At 34.9% G+C, this 12,640-nt stretch overlaps 1 protein-coding gene across 1 annotated transcript in view; it reads left to right on the top strand.

Moving 5' to 3' along the window:
- The first annotated feature begins 3,844 nt into the window (after window positions 1-3,844).
- The window catches only part of ASXL3 (additional sex combs like 3, transcriptional regulator), a 137,513-nt gene continuing 128,717 nt past the window's right edge, over window positions 3,845-12,640 (top strand). Inside the window, exon 1 of the mRNA XM_006919995.2 lies at window positions 3,845-3,921. Coding sequence (XP_006920057.1) covers window positions 3,866-3,921 — 56 coding nt within the window. The 5' untranslated portion in view covers window positions 3,845-3,865. The remainder of the gene's footprint in view (window positions 3,922-12,640) is intronic.

Genomic DNA, 12,640 nt, shown 5'->3' with positions numbered 1-12,640 from the left:
TTAGTGCATTGCCTTAGTACAAAAAGATAAATTACAGATGAATTTAAATATAAAAACATAAAACAACTTGAAAGAAATATTTTTAGATATTTGCATGCCTCTTGGGTTAAGGGAATTTCTAAACATAAGAGCAGTAGAAGTAACAATGGAAAAATCTGATGCAGTTGTTAATATGAAAATAGAAAACTTCACGTCACCCAAAAATATCCAAAAAATAAGCAACAAAAGAAATGAATATGTATTATTAATATGAAAGTAATTAATATTATTCTTATTTTATAAAGTTTTTTACACATTAATAAGAAAAACAGACATATCCCAAGTACTAAATCCTATTCCATAAGAGTCATTTGAAAAAACCTTTATCCTCATTAGTGTTTACAGAAGTATAATAAAAAGAACAAAGAATTACCTGTTAGTTGACCTACTAAGTTGGTAATTATTACAAAAAGTTAATGCTTAACACTGGTAAAGTTGTGGTGAAGGAGGCAGATTGAGTTCTGAGAATATAAACTGTTAAAATCTTTCTGGAAACAGTTGGCAGTGTGTCAAGAGACATGATGGAACTTAGATTCTTTGACTCAATGATGTTCTAAGAATGTTTCATTCAATGTATTCTTTGGAAATTTATGTTTATTAATTGAATTTTTAAAATGATTAAAATGCCTGTCCTTAGTGATATGTTAATCATGATGCCCATTTTGAAGAATTCAGATTACATAGAGAAAAGACAACTAATAACATATACACATACTTTGTAAAATTATATTAAAAATAATGTGTGTGAATAAAAAAAACTAGAAGGGAAACACAAATATTAGCAGTGGTTAATATTCTTGGTTATAGGCTTGTGGGTGCATTTTGTTTTCTATAATATGGGTGTGAGTTGTATTTTTCTAATTTTTGCTATCAGAAAGCAAGATTATTTTCAGTAATTATCCATGGCAAACTTTAAAATTGGATTTCCTATTTTGTCACAATTACATTATTATTGCCCAAGCCAGTCTGAACCTGTTTTGATTATCTGAAATAGTCATTGGACCTATTTGTGGAAAAATCTTATTGTGATAAATAGTCTTAAAAATTGTGGCTGATCTTACTCCCATCCCTGCTCTATTGCGACTTTGACCTCAGCATTTAAAGAGGTAGTTACAAGACGGAAAACAATCAGAGGAACATGTTAAATTCAAAATAAGTATGACATAACCATGAAAACATAGTCAAATACTAGTTGTATTTGAAAATGTCATGAAGGATAATCCAGAAAGTGTAATTTTACAGGACATATGAAACTGTAATACCTCAGAGCCAAGAGATTGTTGGGGCAATGGGCAGTTACTCAAGCTAACATTTGGACCTGGTGACTTAGGACACCATTTCACTCTGACTGCCGCTTCTTTCACTGTAGTGTTTGAGTATGGCTGCCTGAGAGTCTGATTCATGTCTCTACATGTGTCACATTATTTTGATGGTATCAATGTTTGTTCTGTGAAGGTAATTTCTCTCTATCTTTTGTTCTATTAATGTTCACACAGCTAGTTCAGCGAAGCTTGTTCACACCCAGGAACCTCTCCTCTGTCTCCTTTCTCTGTCTTTCAGGAACTGAGGGTGGCTTCTGGTGTTTTGTGTGGCTTCATTTCCTTCCTACCTCTCATCCACTTCATGATGTAATTCTTGGCACTTTTACTTCCTTTGTAGAGTAGGATGTGATGTCATAGAGAAGGGGACAGGGCTATCCAAATTCTCTCAATTGCTGGGAGGAGCTGCCCAGGTGTGCTGAGGGGCCTGTACTCAGGAAGAGAAACAGGGAATCCTCCACAGTGAGTAACCCCACTTTCGAGTGCACCCAAATTTCTGTTAATACGTTGCCTAGTACACTGAAGTTACCGCTTCGGCCCTTTCTGGATTTAATCAGTTTGCCTTTTGGACATTCCCAGTTCAGCTCAATTTTCCTCCTGTCCTTTCTCCTCTGTCCCCTTCTTTCCGCCATCCTGTGCCTCTCCCCTCCAGTTCTCCCTTTCCTTGCTTGCTTACTTGTGTATGTCTGTGTCTATTGACCTTCTGCCCATATCTTTTCTGAGAGACCATCAGTGTCCCCAGCATTGCCTATCATTTGGGGGTGATGCCCACCCTATATATGGTCCAAGTGGCCATAGCATCTCCTTTCAGTAATTCATGAGAATGTACTGCTCTACTTACAGTTCTTATTTTAAAAGTTCTGTCAGCTTTTTTTTTCTCATGTCTATTTCTTTTCCTCCCTTCTTTGTGATTTAATCTTTCCCCCTTTCAGCTCTATTATGCAGTTTCCTTCTTGCCTTTTTTTAAACCAATATTTTTACACTTTAGTCCTCTTCCCTGTACAGCTATGCCTATGTTTCTTTTTCCCCCTTTCCCAGTTTTAAGTTCGGCTCTCCAGTGTCCTCTGTGAGGACAAGTTTCCTTCTTTCCGAATGATATACTTTTTGCCATGCCCTCTTTCTAATGTTGCTTGCATTTTTACATTCTTTAACGAACTTACCAAGTACGACTAAGGGACTGATCCAAACTGGGAAAAGTGGGGAAATTTCCTGGGAACTAGACAGGGGACAAGAAGAAAGTGGCCCTAATGGTGAGATGGGGCTAGCTGTATGTAACTCATTGGAGGAACTTGATGAACCTTTGCTAGTGACCCAGTTGAAATTTGGCCATGGATAGTAGGAGAGATCACAGAGCTCTTTTGAACATATGTGGAAGCCTTTTCCATTTTAGTTTTTAGGGTACCCTATTAATTCTTAATAATTGTGATCCTTCTGGTAGATAATCACAAAATAGAACTCTAGAATCTTTAAGTTGTGTGGGGCCATGACTTGTGCAGAAGCTCCTGTACAGCATCTTTAAGTAGGTGTTGTCTGCCCTAGGAGGGAGTCATTGTGAAGATGTGTGTAGACTTGTCTTTTGTTCTCAAAGGTGGTCCCTGTAGTTCAGGTTGGTGAGCAGTGTGGACACTGCTATTTACTGCTTTCAATACGTCTAGTTAAGTCTCTGGATAAATAAAGGAACTTGATTTCCAGGGCTGATGGTCTAATGCCTGTGGAATTAACTATGTCCCTTGTATCATTATGTCCCATGTATTCCTAACACTTTGTTTAAAAGAACTCCCTTCTACTCAAAAATTAGTAGGACAGAAGGGGAGAGGAAGAAAATGGGATTCAGTTTATAAAACTGAGATGGGCTGAATGGGAAGAGGAAGGGGTTTACTTGAAATTAATTGGAAAAGGCAAAAGAAAGGAAACTGAGCTGAACTGGAAAACGTACTGTAATGAGCCTTGGGTTTCTGTATGCTTCTTTCCATTTTAGCCACAAAGTATTTTTTCTCATTTTATTTTTAATATAAAAGAGGCTGATCAAAATATAAATCCAGTGAAGTTATTTTTGACAAGCATTTTGTTCTCTGCTATTGGTACTATTCAGGCTCCATGTTTCCAAGGTCCTGGAAATTTAGGAAACATTTTAACAGCCTGAAAGCATAAAATATTAGTAATTTTTAGTAAAGGAAATTATGTACATTTATTAACTTGTTTTTTTAGGCTTCATGTTTCATTTTTTGGTGTATACACCTTTGTGACAGTTTTTGAAGGATGGCCCCTATATGTTGCAGAAATTTCCATAAATGTCCAGAAAAAAAATTATGTTACGTTCTTACTTTGGACACTTGAGCTGTGTGATAGGACCTTATTTTGATATAACAGCCCCTTACCCTTTAAAATTTTAAGGAAACATTGCATGATTCATACACAGTTTCATTTTGTATGTTTCTGTGCAATAATCTATGAATCTTATGTTTATTTTTATTTTTTAGGCACTAGAAAAACACCCCAACTCACCAATGACAGCAAAGCAGATATTGGAAGTCATTCAGAAAGAAGGGTTAAAAGAAACAAGGTCAGTATTTATATTTACATTTCCTGTTTTCATTGATTAGTAATTGCCACTAATTTCAAAGCAATAGATGTATTTAGATGTTGATATTGTCGCTGATTGTGAGTTAAGTAAATACCTACAAATTCTTTTGTGACTGCCACATACTTGGATGACCCAAGATTTCCTTGGAACTGCGTGTTGCTTCATAAATTACATTAGACAGGTTGTTATAGAAGGTACTTCATTAACAAAGAACAGCACTATGTGAATTGGCCACTTATTGGAGTCGCTCCTCTTTCTCTTTCTTGTGAAAGGAGATTGTGTTTCCAAAAGTGAATAGTGAAAGAGAAACACTTTTACAGGCTTAATAGATAGATCCCAGGATATAAAGATGAGCTCACGCTGATGAAATTCAAAGTGCTAGTGAATGTGGTTGAAAATTTAGTCCTCTTAAGTTTAGAACTCCTCTACTTGGAGTGTCGTTAATTAGCTTTCAAGCCTTTAAAAAAAAAAAGTTTTATTGAGATATTATACAGCATAAAATTCACCCTTTTAAATGTACAATTCAGTGGGTTTTAGTATATTCACAAAGTTACGCAATTATCACCATTTTCTAGTTTCGGTACACATTCATCACCCTAAAATGAAACTCCAATATCCATTAGCGGTCATTCCCTATTCCCCCAGCCCCTGGTAACTGCTAATCTACTTTTTGTGTCTATGAATTTGCCTATTCTGGACATTTCATATAAGTGGAATTATACATTATGTATCCTTTTGAGACTGGTTTCTTTCACAGAGCAGGGTTCATCAGGGTTCATCAGCATTGTGGCATGAATCAGTGCTTCATTACCGTTTTGTTGCCAAATAACATTCCGTTGTATGGATATACCACATTTTATTTGTGACAATCCTTTTTTTATTAACTTTACAGTTTTGGCTGTAGTAAGCAGTTTAGGGCTATATATATGATATTACTCAAGGAGTAAAAAGTTTGTTAGAGAATAAAATAACCGTAGAGTTGTCAGATATGTGTATGTTGTCATCGGTGCTACATAGTGAATTTTTTTGTATGAAGTTGTCCACCTGCAAACCACTGAGCATGCAGTAGTTGTAACTCAGTGAAAATTAAACCTGCTGAGCTACCCTTTGAATGTTTTGACTGATGCTGAGATATTACTGATGAGAAAAATGGATATCCTTCTAGGGCCAGCTTTTCCTAGAAAATGAGTATTACCTACAACTCCTGTAATTGTGAAGTGTGGGTAATATCAACCTCTACCTGTTTAAAATGTATCTTTGGAAATTCAATCCATGAACATCACAATTTAATGGATATATAAGACACCTAGGCTCAGAATTTCATTTCTATTTTAGATGCTTTTTCTGCTTGTTCTGAAGAAACAGCCCGAGATAATATAACTACACTGTGTTTGCAATAATCGTTCTCCCACATAGTGGAGGCAGCAATGGGCAGGGAAGTTGCTGACAGAGCCCTACAGCTCTGTTAGAGGAAATCCCGTTCTTCTAAGCCAGATGTCAGTATAAGGAGTTAGAGAACAAAATAGGGACACCTGGAAATGAATTTTCTCCTTGCCTCCTGTCAAAAACCCTGAAAATATTTGTGCAATTTAGAAAACAATGAAAATGTTTGTGCAAAAAGCCAGAAGAAAAAAGGAGGTAAAAATCTAAGGATATCAACTCATTTTGAATGTGGGCTCTGTGCCAGAAGAATCTGCCAGTGCAGACAGAAAAAGCAGATCCTATAAGCAGACATTTGAAATTTGTCCATTACGACATTTTTCTCCACAAGAGTTACTATGCTGCTATCAGTTGTTACATACCTTGAGATACAAAATTCCTGTACCACGGCTTTGAACAGCATTTTAATTACCCTTTTTGTAACAGCATTATTTTAAATTTTTCAAAATGCCAGTCTTCCCAGAATGGTATATTGACGGGTTTTAAGCATACGTAGTTGTGGTTAACAAAAATAAAAAAACAGCTTCTTTAAGGAGTATAGAACAGTAGTACCTGCAAGGAATTCACAAGTTGAACAGGCAAAGAAAGAGATGATAGTTCCATTTAAGTTCTATTCTGTAAAATCAGCTGTGCATTGAAGGGCCTCAAACTATGCATTTTATGTTTTCACTTCTGAATTTCTTTAAATCTCCTCCTGCTGTCAGTGGGGACCTGTTACTTATGGCTGGTATATCTGTGACCACTCTTCCGTCTTTTCTAGTTCTTGTTTGCTTATTAGGAACCTCTCTAAAGTAAAAGTATATAGATTTTGAATGAGTTTTGGGCTTTCCTACATGTTACTATGTTTTAGGGAGCAGATTCCGAGATTTATTTTGCCTATTCAGTATACTGTTTTGCTACTTTCCACATTCTTAAATATTTTCCAAGTATTTAAGGCAGTTGAGTAATTGAAGTATAACTGTACCTATTTTTCTTGAGTTACATTTAGAAACCTCATCATCATAAGTTCAAATGCAGCTGTTTAATTTCTAAGTATTTATTAATGGTATATTTTTCAAGCAATGCAGGTTTGTGATATGCTTGGATAAATGTAGGGGAGTGACTATGAAAGTTACTAATGTGGCCATGACCTTCTGGTGGACTCTTCTCTATTGGTGAGAGATCATATTAATAATAGTTTTCCCCCAGACAGTCCACCACTGTACCTAGCATTCTAGAAAAGGCAGGGTTGGGTTTTTAATTCATCATCATTCTTAACATGGCTTTAAAGTAATGCTATTTGTTTCAGGTACCCTAGGGATCCTTTATTCTATATGTCAGATAGAGTTCCTGTAGCTTTTACTTTACTGCACTATAATTTTGTCCTTGTATGTTTTCCCAATGGTCTGTGAGCTCTTTAAGGGCAGGGCACCTAACACTCCTGGCACTTGGCAGTCAGTCAGTAATTATTTGTTGAGTAAATAATCTTTCTCGAGATGTTAATTTGTTGCTGCTTAGCAGTGACTTTGGCTTGCATTTAGAATTAGAACTTCTTTTCAACATTACATGTTATATTTTTCATCCTTTCAATAGTTTGTTTGTTTTATCAAAAAGAATCTAACAGTTTTGCGGGAGTCTCAATTAAATATATGCATGCTGGTAGTCTCCAGCCGATTATCTGTGAACAAGTAAGGTTATTATACTGTTACTTGTTTTCAAACACTGTAAGTTATGCTATTTTAAATTTGTAACTTAGAATAAAAAAATGCACCAATAATTTGGCAATACTGATATGAGTATTTTAATGTGTTCAGTATATGTGATATTGTTAATTTGTTTGACTGAGCTGAGATTCTTGACACTGTATGCTATCTCTTCTTCAAGTGACACTTTAAATTACATACTTTTCATGAAGACATGATAAAAAGAGGACAACTTTTCTATATTATGTTCTGTGTATCTTCTTCATGTTATTGATGAAATCTGTAGTATATGATTAAATTCTATTTGGAGAAGCCAGACTGAAATAAGTACTTTCCGTGTGGTTTTAAAAAGCTATATAAATATAATGAATTGTCATAAGGACAAATGGTTTTTTTTGAAAAGAATTAATAACATCATGCCATGGTTTCTTAGAATTGTTTTTTTGATGAAAATATGTTTTGGTAAGTTTTAATTCCCTTTTATATAATGTCGTAGAAGATTTTATCAATACAGTTTTACTCTGGTCCATCTATACACTTGCTCTGCTGATTCTGAGAGACAATTTTCAGGCTTCTGTTACTTTGTGTTTATGAGTTGTCAACCATTGATAAGACATAGCACTTTGGAATGCTTTTCAGATGATCAGAATCTTAAAATTAGTCACATAGCCATATTGCTTGTATAGAGGGGAATAAAAATGCACATATTCCAATCTGCTGCTTTTGTGGCTGGACATCTGATGTGCCTGCTTGGACTCTTGGCTAAACATTCCCTGAGGGAGTTAGGGTGCTTGCTACTGTAGAATATAGATAGTCTTGTCTGCAGCAATTAAAATATTTGTAGAAAAAGAGGAGTAACTCTAGTTACCATGTTGGTTTGGCTGACTTTTGGGGTTTTCCTAAGTCTTCTTTTCTGTTTTTGGTTTGCTTGTTCAGAATTGATAATTTCTTAATAAAGAGGACTTAGGGATTTTTGATGCCTGAGAATATATTTTTCTAAGCTCATATAATTGTTCAAGTGATGCTTCCAAAGAAATGTGTGACAGGTGGGAAGGTCAAGGAACAGCCATTCATCAGTGAGGCATAGTTTCTTATGTGCTGGGCATTATCATTACAAGATACTTATCCTTAGTGTAGCATGAACTGTGATATGGTTTTCATATTATTTGATAATAAGTAAATAATTTTCTAGTAGAAGCGAGGCAGTCACAGTATGGGTACACACACACACACACACACACACACACACACAGAGCAATAAAAAACCTCACTTGGATTGGGGCAGGGCAATATTTATAAGGTACATTTTTACAACTTTATAGACACCTTACTTTAAAAAAAAATCTGAAAATGATTTACCAGCCATTTACAGAGCAGCAGCCTGTAATTTCATATCAAAGTAGGTACATTTGAAAGGTTTGTAAACAATCTCTGTTGGGTTTAGTGTTATTCAGAGTATGGATATATTTTCGATTTTGCCATGTGGAACATGCAATTGACAACCCAAGATTTTGTAATTATTCTGATATCAATGAGAACTTTTTATTCCCGCTGATAATTCTGAGAATGAATTTGTTTTTAGCTACTTGTCTTAAGGCTTTGCATGTTTTCTGTTTTGTAATCTCTGTTATGATATGCTAAAATTAGAATCTCTACTTTGTACAGTGGTTTATTAAAGATGTTACATTTTTCTAGAGGAATAAAATGTCAGAAAATTCTATTACCATGTATAGTGACAAACAATAAAATTTCTTGGCATTTCTCTCAGTGAGATTTACGTTTCTAATTAGTGCTATAGGAGACGATTCTTTCTTGCTGCTGAAATGTTTTGTCTAGAGATAAGAAAGAAACACAAATAATTTCTACTGCAAAATCAATTCTTATCTCCAGACTCCATGTTGGCATCCATTCTTTCAAACTGAAATGGTGGTCGAGTTTGTTTGTGTTGGGGCATTTTAAAATTACCATGTTAACTCACAGTGTCATTCCTGCCATTTGCTAGCATCTAATCTCATTGGGTAATTGGTGTGCACAGCCAGCTACTTAGAGAGGGATGAATGAGGCAATGATGGTACTAAACAGAAACACAGGGCAATCTGCATGTATTTATGTGTGTGTATAGGTGTGTACATGAGTGCGTGTAAACAAGCCTGTAGAATAAATAATGTATGTCTTAGTTGACATAAAATTTTACTTGTCATCATTACTCAAATTAGAAATCTGAATCAGGATCATTCCTAATTCTCTGCTCCCCTACCCCCATAGCCCATTGGTTCCTGGCTAGTGTTACTTTTACTTCCTAAATACATCTTTCTTTCTTTGTATCTCCACTCTGCCATTCATTTTTTCCACTTATAATGTCTTAACTAGATTAATACATTCTCTTCTTATCTCTTTATATATAGTCTCCCCCTTTTTAAATCATTTTTTTCTTAAACACTACCACTTATAGTAGAATTTCATAACTGATAATCCACAATATTCCAGAGAATATATTGCAGCTGGTAAACTATGAATCAAATGATATTGTCAGTTGTATGTTTGGCGATAATTAGATAAAACTGGGTATGATACTTTTTTCCCAGCCACATGGTATCTGAAGAAATGCATGATATTCCGATAATGTAGGGTTTATGATATAAATAATGAAAACATACATAATAATTTACAGTTAGATGAGACTTGAATTTCCAGTCTGGTCATTTTTATATACATTTGGTTCCCTCCAAAATATGTCACTTAAAATGTTGTTTGTTGGCATTGTATGCTTTTTCGTACATAATTAGTTTTAAATGAACTGGTATAAAACTGGTGAATAAGAATTCATAATTTATACATGGATATCACTCATTGTTTAAAGATAACTTTATAATCTGTCATAAACTATTTTTACTTGGTTACATTTTATCGTGAGAAAGCGATTGAAATAATTCATCAAGGGGATGTGGAAGCATGTCCTGAGTTAATAATTATGTGAAACACCCTATGAGGTCAGTTTCCAACACCTCAGGACACCCCTAATCAGTTTGAACATGGGCCACTTTAAAGCCTTTGTAGTCAAGAATCTGATATTGCAGCCATAGTTGACTACTTGCCTTTCACTGTGAAATTGCCCCCACTATCTTTTCATGATTTGGAAAGTAGAAGTAAAGCCTCATGAGGCATTCATGTATTCTGTCGTGTGCTTGGGAGTGTGTACTCACACTCGCATGCACTTCTGGTAGTTATTACATAGTTTCATGAGAAGCCTGTACGGTTGGATTACCGAATAGGGAAGAAGCACTTTTCAGATAGAATGCCTCACTAATATAATACATTTGGAACAGGACTCTTCCTGGTTCCCAGATTGAAGTCATACTAATAGTAAATGACTTAGTCTGCTCAGGCTGACATTAACAAAATATCATAGACTGGATGGCTTAAACAATAGAAATTTATTTTCTCGCAGCTCTTGAGGTTAGAAGTCCCATATCAAGGGTAGGTTTCTGGTGAGGCCTCTTTTTCTGGCTTGCAGACAGCCACCTTCTCGTTATGTCCTCACATGGCCTTTCCTGGGCGTGTGCTTGCAGATAGAGAGAAAAAGAGAGAGAATGAAGTCTTTGGAGTGTCTTCTTCCAGGCACACACTCCTGTCAGATCAAGGCCTCATCCTTGAGACCACAGACAACTTTAATTGCTTTCTTAGTGGTCCCCTCTCCAAGTACAGCCACACTAGGGCCTAGAGCTTTAACATACAAATTTGGGGGGAACACAAAAATTAAATTTATAATAGTGATCAGAATTTTGAACTTTATATTTCTATAATTCATGGCATACCATAAGAATATTTCTCAAATTTTGAGTATCCGATTTATCTCAGAATGTATTCAAAACAATATGCTTAATACTGTCCTGTGCTTCCATTTTTACATACTTTTAATATGTGTTTTCACATGTTATTTCTAACATATTGACCAAAAGAATACTTAGGTTAAATTTCACATTCAAATGTAATGTATATATTCACATAACAAATTGATTTGAATTTTATTTGAAGCCTTTGGCAAAAATAGCTGTGGCGACTGCATATAACCCTCAAGGCATCAATATTCACTAAGGTATACAATTATAGCTATGAAATGGCCACTTCTTAATGCACCTTTTCATTTTGTCAGGATTTCTTCATTCTTCCAAATAGTTGAACAGAAAGGTAATTTAGCTGATTTCAGCTTTATCAAGATCCAGGTGTAATTTACTCCAGAACTACTGAGCACTCTATAAATATTTCAGTGCAGAAATAGAAGCAGAAATGGATATAAAATTACATCGTATGTGAGTCTTTCTAGGATCCTGTGCAGGTGAAAATCTTTGGGGAGGCATTTAACTGGGGTGATTTTATTTAATTTTTGTCTAAGTGGTGTTTTTCTTTTTATGTCTTCATTTCATTGCTTGTGCTCTTAATTGCCACATGCCTAAATGATTTTAGTTTTGCTTTGTTGTTTTGAACTTGACAACATAATTCAAATGCAAAACAGTTGATGTGCTGACATGGAGACTTCTTTTTATAGTTGATTTGTTTTTAGAAGAATAAAAATTATGACATTTTGTTAAGCCAGGTTTTCTAAAAGCTACAGTGTATAATTTCTAAGAATAAGTCTTCATTCTTTCAGGACAATTAGGGGCTATTTATCCTACGTCTTCTGATGTGCTTATGCAAAATCAAATTGAAAATTATTGACTGGGAGTCTGTCTGAAATTTAGGTTATCTCTATTAGCGTTTTTTTTGTTTTAAAGTTAAGGCTTGCTCTCGGTGCTGCACAAGGCTTTTGTTCTGGCCTTACTTTCTCTGCAGTCTGTTGACAATCATCTTCTGGCCAGGTTCACAGTATTCAGGTATGTAGGTGTAGAGCTTTGCCAGGTGCTTAGTAGTTAAGTTGAAGGACATCATAGAAATGAAAATAAAGTTGTAGGGATGTAGATATTATAACATGAAATTAATCAATTAAATTCTGTACCTGCTAAGTGCCTACTCTGGGCTCACTGTATAAGATACTGGGGTGGAGGGTTGAATCTTTAAGTCACGTATTCATTTCTTTAACATTTATTAAACACATGCTATGTTCTTGAGACTATAGAAGTTGCTTGATTAATAGATGAATAAAATGTGGTCCCTGCTTTTGAGGATTTAACAGCATGGTTCCAGAACAGTCTTCTCTATGGAATTTCATTAGGTATTTTAACCTCTCCTCCATGAAGCATGTTTTCAGCCCAATGTATTTTGTTTTTTTTTTTTTTAATTGTTAAATTTAGGTATTTCTAAATTCTCTCTTGAATTCTTAATAAAATATATGATCTAGCATGTCTAGAAGTGTTGTATTTCCATCATAAATATAAGCTAATTAAGGTAAGGAATGCACATCTTTATATCTATTTACTTGACATAATGCTAAGATATCTTGCTTTATGTTGTATGTCAATCAAATTAATGAGTAGGGGCTGATGATTAAAATAACACCTAATATTTTTTATCATTAATTTATATTAAGCCCAGTGCTAAGGGCTTTACATGAAATGTCTTTTAAGGAACTTTTGCAGTGG

Source organism: Pteropus alecto, unplaced genomic scaffold, assembly GCF_000325575.1.
Source record: "Pteropus alecto unplaced genomic scaffold, ASM32557v1 scaffold146, whole genome shotgun sequence".
Classification (NCBI taxonomy): domain Eukaryota; kingdom Metazoa; phylum Chordata; class Mammalia; order Chiroptera; family Pteropodidae; genus Pteropus; species Pteropus alecto.
The sequence above is the reverse complement of the archived record's forward strand: the minus strand, read 5'-3'. Positions and strand labels throughout refer to the sequence as shown.